The sequence below is a fragment of the Pteropus alecto genome, unplaced genomic scaffold, assembly GCF_000325575.1.
Source record: "Pteropus alecto unplaced genomic scaffold, ASM32557v1 scaffold44, whole genome shotgun sequence".
NCBI classification, from domain to species: domain Eukaryota; kingdom Metazoa; phylum Chordata; class Mammalia; order Chiroptera; family Pteropodidae; genus Pteropus; species Pteropus alecto.
This window is the reverse complement of record NW_006436812.1, coordinates 6,019,720-6,026,412: the sequence shown is the minus strand read 5'-3', so window position 1 is coordinate 6,026,412 and position 6,693 is coordinate 6,019,720. Positions and strand designations below refer to the sequence as shown.

Genomic DNA, 6,693 nt, shown 5'->3' with positions numbered 1-6,693 from the left:
CCCGGCCCCACAGGCCACGCCCACCATCCCCACCCCGGCCACGCCCCCAACTGGCGCGTCGCGAATAGGGGCGGCCCTGCAAACTCCAGGCGGCTAGAGAGCACCCTACGCTCCCCGCGCAGACCCCAGACTCGGCCCCGCAGGGGCACACCCCGGGCACACCCCGGGTACGCTGCTACTGCCACTCCTGCATCACTGGTGCACGGCGTCGCTCCCACTCCCGCGGGCGCCGGGTCGTCCACACCCATCATGCACTCTCACGGCTCCCACCGACCACTGCTGCCCTGCGAACTCTGCTCATCCCGACAGCGCCCTGTGCGACCCGGAGCTGGGCCCTGGGAGACCAAGCCGACAGGTCTCCCGCGTTGAGACAGCCTACACAGGCTGTTCACAGTGGCACTTCACTCATTCATTGACTCTGACTCCGTGCTCGGTGCTGAGGCCGCAAAGAATGCGTCCAATTGCTTAAGGCTGGGTGTGGGAGATATGGGGAGACATAGGGCATGAGAGCTTGTGGGCGCGGACTTTCTTTTAGGGAGTACGAATATGCTATAAAATTAGATTGTGGCGATGGGTGTCCCATGAGTATACTAAACATCTTTTAATTGTATATTTTAAGAGGTGAATTGAATATTATGTGAACTAAACATCAATAAAGCTGATATTTAAAGAACCCAAGAGGCTCACAGTCAAGGGGAGACACATACCTATCACCAACCGGTGGAAACTCAGGGAAGCTGACAGCAGCTGCCCCGTCTCAGCTGGCCCTGGAGGAGGGAGCAGGGTGTGCATTTCAGGACAGAGCCCAGGCTCAGAGTACATTTTGTAAAGATGTGGCATAAGTGGCATTGTAAAAAAATGTTCAACCTCGATAGTAATCAAAAATGCAAATGAAAGCAAGGCAGAGCCCTGGAATAGGCAGATTTTTTGTTTTGAACAGCAAACTACAATATTCGTGGCTTGCAGCAAGACAGGCCCTTGAAGAAGTGTGGCTGGGAGGGCAAACGGGTGCTGACCTTCACAGAAAATAATCTGTTCCATTTCTAGGAAGTCTGACCTAAAAGCGAATCAGATTCAGACAAAGGTTTATGTACAAAGATAATTATCAGAGTCATTTTGCAATAACTTGAGAGCACCTAACAGCCCAGTAATTGGGAAATGATTAAGTTCTGAGTGCTATGCCATGATTTAATGATAACGCTATTGAGAATTGTGACATGAAAAATGCTATTTAGGCGAAAAACAAACCAAGATCTAACAGTTTCATATATTTGTTCCCAAGTATGTAAGTTATTTTTTTGAACTACAATATAGTAAAGTAACAAAAGCTATAACTTGCTGGTGAATGATTATCTTCATATTCATTTTCTAAATGAATTATTACCTCTACTAACATTATATTTAAACCTGGAAATTAAAATGGCAAAAAGTCAGCATGATATTTTCTAAGAAAATAAAGCAAGTGAATGAAGGAGACAGGGTCCATGAATTGGAGGGATATATAAAAAATAAACAGGTTTGGGGAGAGATGAATTTCATTTCAGACCTAAGGTGCTTGAGGAACCTGTGAAGTCCAGTACAGATGTATAGAGAGCTGCTTCGAGCTCAAAAATAGAAGTTGGGACTCAAGATGTAAAAATCTGGAGATCTTTGCTGTAGAGGTGGGAGTAAAGACACCTACTGTTCATCCCCAAACATGAGGCATCTTCCTTGAAAAGATCAAAGAGAACTGGCTAGGCTGAAAAGATGTACTGTCATTTTTCGTGCTTTCGAAAACTGTTCTTAAAAGACTGAGGTAGTACTCAGACATATAAAGTAACACCAGAGTTCTCATCGTGAATTTAGAAGTGTTTCTTTTTGGCGGGAAAAATGCAGAGCACTGCCAGAACCTTCCAAGATTGCTCAGCTGCTGGAAGATGTGAGACTATTTAGTTAACCTCCTCTTCCCTAAATTTTCTTTAAAACAATTTTCTCCTCCTCTGCCCAACATCTCATCTCATGAATCACCGTGACTGCTTCTGTTCTAGCATGCTTACACTGGCCCTCTCCCTCTCAAATCTGTATTGGGTACTTACCTAGAGAAGTGAATGTGCCAAGCACCCTGGGAGCAATAAAAGCTACAGCCCAGTTGGAGAAATAAGAGCATACTTAAGTAAAAATGAGCATACTACAAAACTAGTTAAATAAAAGGATTCCAATAACAGTTCACCTGCCCCACCTGCTCTGTTGCCATTCCTTTGCAAAGTCCAGGTGTGAGGAGGGTCTGCCCACACTTGCCAGCAGGCTTTGGGTCCTACTTTTGCTCATGACAAAACTGGAAAGCCCTCATAAATAGCCACCCTGGAGGCACTCAGGATCTGTTGCATGTGATATGCTGTGTCATCAAAAACACTACTACACCCTTGTGTTTTAGAAAAACTGTATATTTGTACATACACACACACACACACACACACAATCTGGAAAGGTAAACAATAAAGTATTCACAGTGGTTATTTTAGATGGTGGGATTATCAGTGTTTCTGATTTTCTTCCTTTTGGCTATTACAGTGTCTACTTTTCCAGATAAATCACCTTGCTTTTCTCATATGAGTTCATTTTAATTAAAACAAAAGTTCTGACTTTTTTTTCCTGCAGGAGCTAGTAAGAGTAAAGTAAGGGTTCGAGTTTAAATACCTGTTGCTCGAACAAAATACTTCACAACCAAAGAGACCACAACCACAGTAAGTCAGAGAAAGGATGTCTTAGTTCTTTGCTCACTGGGACTGACAAGGTGACCTGAGTTATGATTAGGTCAATCTTTCCAAACCTTGGTCTCTCCATTTTTAAAATATGCACATACTTGTATCCGCCCCATTTCCCTGACAAACATAATTTACCAAGGTGTGGCAGATATTTAGAGCACTTCAGTAGAGGCCTTGTGAGAAGCCAGTACACTACCAGCCAACGGTTTTCAAACATCCTAGTGAGAAAAACTTCCAATTAATATCAGCACCATAGATATGCCAAGAAAAAACCTTCCACTAGAAGCGTAATAAAATCTTTTTGCATCGTGTATTAAATTCAGAATTAAACATGTTTTCTACTAAGTAGTACTTGAAAAACATATCATTTAGATACCCAAAACTCTATACTTTGTCAAAAGAAAAACATCAGTTTTATTCTACTCAGGTACCATTGAATGATGTATTTCACAATTTACATTTAGGTTTCTTTCCTCAATTCCTATTCTGGAAAAAAAGGAAAAGAAAGGAATTGAAAAAGAACTAAAAGCCTTCCTTTTAAAAAATGAGATGCAGAAAAAGGGGGCTGGCTTACCTACACATTAGCAAATTAAAATTTATTATCAATTTGTTAGTTTGTAAAATATCAACTTATACACACCACAGGACATTATAAAGTAACAAGTTTAACTCTTCTACCAGTTATTCTGTTTCCGAAAGCAAATGACCTGCAAACTGGATAACACTGGATTACAAGTGTCACCGAAATTACGTTGGAAACAAAATCACAAATCTAACAGCACACGCTGCAACCAAAACCTTTTCTATAGATCTGAAAAGTCTTTTGGACGTATTCGTTGGGTATCAATTATCAGGCAAGGGGGGAGGCTCCGACCTGCTGATATTCTGCTCTCTTTCCCACAGGTCAGCACGGCCAGGTGCGCCATCCAAGTCTTTCAGTTTGGAAACGCGCATAACCGCAACATAAACGGTCAAATGTGACGTCAAAGCCTCGCTGCCTGCCCTGTGGACATCCTTTTAAGTTCTTGCTCCGTGGGCAGCCTGAGTTCCAGTTTCCTCAAAAGGATCGCTGGGCTCCGGCTCCTCTTCTTCTAACACCTGTCTCAACCATCCGTCCGCGCTGGTCTCCTGCCTAAAGAAGCACCAAATGACTAGAATCATGAGGGACAAGCTGAAGGGCAGCACCTTCCACCATGGCCGCTGCTGATCCCTTCCCAAGGAATGCTCCACCGTCCAGCGAGACGGGTTGGCTTTGCTGAAGGAAAACAGAATGGGGCGGTTGGGGTCATCCTCTTCCTCGCCCTCAACCCGGGTCTTGGCCCGAGGCGGGCCACCGGGCGGCAGATGCAGGCTTCGGGGAGCCCAGAGCATGAACTTCAGCGCCTGGAGGGCCCTGGAAGAGAGAGAGCAGTGAGTGCGTCGCTATCCGCGCCCGCCCTAGCACCGCCTAGACCGCGCCGGGGCTCACCGTGCTCGGGGTACACAGAGGACACGGCTCATCACCACTCCGACCTCGCACTGCGCCCGGCGCACCGCAATTTATCACTTCCGTCGCGCGAAACCGGAAACCGGAAGCCGTTCCAGGTCTCGGCTCACGACTACAGAACGTGGGTTCACTTGCGCAGCGGAAATGACACATGTTCTCTCCGCGGCCTCTTCTGTCGTAGGCCCGGTCCCAGCGGGTTACAGCGGCATGCTGGGAAGTGTAGTTCCATACTGGCCGAAGGGGAATTACCGGGCAGGTTTCTGAGCTGCTTTCGGCTGGCGAGAAGAGGAATACGGGTGTTGTCCTCCAGATGCAGGACAGAGCAAATGTCCCAGAGTAGGAGGGAGACTAAGCCTTGCACCTAAAGAATAAGAGGATCCTTTGGTGGAGAGCGTGGAAAGAGTTCAATACACATGTCAAAGTTAGAGTCAGAAGAAAAGTTTATTAGAAAAGGGATAATACTCCACAGAGTGTGGTCTCCTCTCAGAGACAGAGAGTGAGAGGGACGGTGAAACAGAGTAAAGTCACTGAGCAGGATGTGGAAAGGCAGTGAGTAGGGGCACTGAGAGGGACCCAGAGGGACAGAGACAATAGAGAGAATGAGGACAGTGAGAGAGACAGTAAAGGCACTGAGAGGGATCCTGAATGTTCAGGGAATTCAGTTTATATGTCATTCTTTAGTTCATGCAAGTTATAGTTTAAAAGACTTTGTTTACCCATTTCTTTTTATAAGAATGTACAGTGAGGAAGGGGAAGAGTATGTAGCGTGAAAAGGTAAGAATGTGTAGAGCGAAAGGCCTGCTGGCAGTTACCAGCCTTTAATCCATAGGTTCCCCATAGTTTTAGCCATAGAGAATGACACTGTTGACTCCTGTTTCCCCTTCTCAGATGTGGGTAATGGATTGTTAGCAATCCCAGAAGAACTCTTTCTTTGTTTTAAAGGTGTCCTCCTGGCCTGGCTTCAGGGCTGATCAGCATATTGCAGCCTCTGATTGTGGTTTGATTAACCCCTTAATTCTCTTGCTTCCTCCCTACATTACTCTGACAAGATGGCCTCAGAGCGGGCTTCCCAGCGAGCTGGGCTAGTCTGAGAGATCAGCTCCCACTGCCCACACCCTGCACCTCTCTTACTGTGCTGGCGCAGCCCCTGGACGCCTTTTCGGAGTGGCCTTGCAATGCCCCATTTTGCTCTCTTCATGGGACTTTAAGCCACAGGAATCATCTTGTCCCTTCAATTAGTGTTCCCCACTAGGACGGAGCTCCATGAGAACAGAACCTGCCCACAGGTTGTCCCCACTCCGGCATGAAGCACTATAGCTTCATGCCGGAGTGGGGACAACCGCTGCTCTGTGATCACAGGCTCACACACACTGCCTGGTGCTTTCTGTTGTTCTGTGCTGTGCACGAAATGATGTGTCTACACTCAAAGCCGTTCAGGCTGTGATGCTGGCCAAACCGCTCTATGAAACAGGCATTTTCCCTGCACTGCTGAATCACAAGGCCTTAATCGCTCACCCCATGCAGCACAGCAACCTACGCCTCTCAAAGGGAAGCTGTCTTGCACTCGGACGTATTTCCCTCTACTGGCCAGCAGAACAACATGTGCACAGCCTAACATTCATTCTGTTTGTCAGTTGAGGCTGCAGTGTGCTCCCATCTACCTTCAGGAGTCAGGCTGGGATGGTGTACCTCGGGCTGTACCCGGATTCCCTGCTCTACCTTGTTCCCCAGTTGGCTTCATAGGAAAGCTGCTGGAGCCTTCTCTCCCTGAATCTGCTGGGCCATCCTGTCTAAGGACCACGTAGGGGTCCAGGCATCATCACAGACTCTGTGGAGTAGTGTGTGTGTGTGTGGGGGGGGTGATGTGGAGACAAAATCGGATCATGAAGTCACCTTGTCAACTAATATGCTGCCTCCACAGCTCAGCATCTTTGCTTCTGGGGTGTCCCTTTCCTGTGCCTGCTTCCCGGCAGAAGAAACACCAGACTTGGGACCAGTTCTGTGACCCCAGGAACTCCCGAGACATAAGAACAAGGGTGATGGGCTGAAAGTATTCTGAACTCAGGAAGGTCTGGGGGTCCTCTTCACCCCAGGAAGCCCAACCCCAGACCCTGGGCACCTGCTCAGCTCCCAATACAGGAGTGTTCAAAACTGCTAAGTCAACAGAGGCACCTGTGTGCCCAGATCCTCCTTATTGGGCCCTGCTCCACCAGTTCTACTCCAATACCCCACCTAGAATCACTGCCAAACCAACTTGCCCACAGGGAACCGCAGGAGCACTCACTGTGGGTGGGAGGAGGGGGAATGAAGTGCAGGGAGGATGGGCCAGAATCATCCTGGTGTGTGGCCTGGAGGGCTTCCTGGAGGAGGTGGAGATCAAAAGCCCTGAGGTTAGGGGTGGAGCTGTTGACTTGGCTGATGCAGCCACCTGGTTGGAATGCTTTGAGGTATTAGGGCATAAGC

At 47.5% G+C, this 6,693-nt stretch overlaps 1 protein-coding gene across 1 annotated transcript; it reads right to left on the bottom strand.

Moving 5' to 3' along the window:
• Positions 1 to 2,405: 2,405 nt before the first annotated feature.
• On the bottom strand, positions 2,406 to 4,337 carry CUNH16orf91 (chromosome unknown C16orf91 homolog). The gene is made up of 2 exons (XM_006913982.3): positions 4,213 to 4,337; positions 2,406 to 4,137 (listed from the first exon to the last, which is right to left on the bottom strand). The coding sequence occupies exons 1-2, from the start codon at positions 4,242 to 4,244 to the stop codon at positions 3,762 to 3,764; spliced, it is 408 nt and encodes a 135-aa protein (XP_006914044.1). The 5' UTR covers positions 4,245 to 4,337; the 3' UTR covers positions 2,406 to 3,761.
• Between the last annotated feature and the right edge of the window lie 2,356 nt (positions 4,338 to 6,693).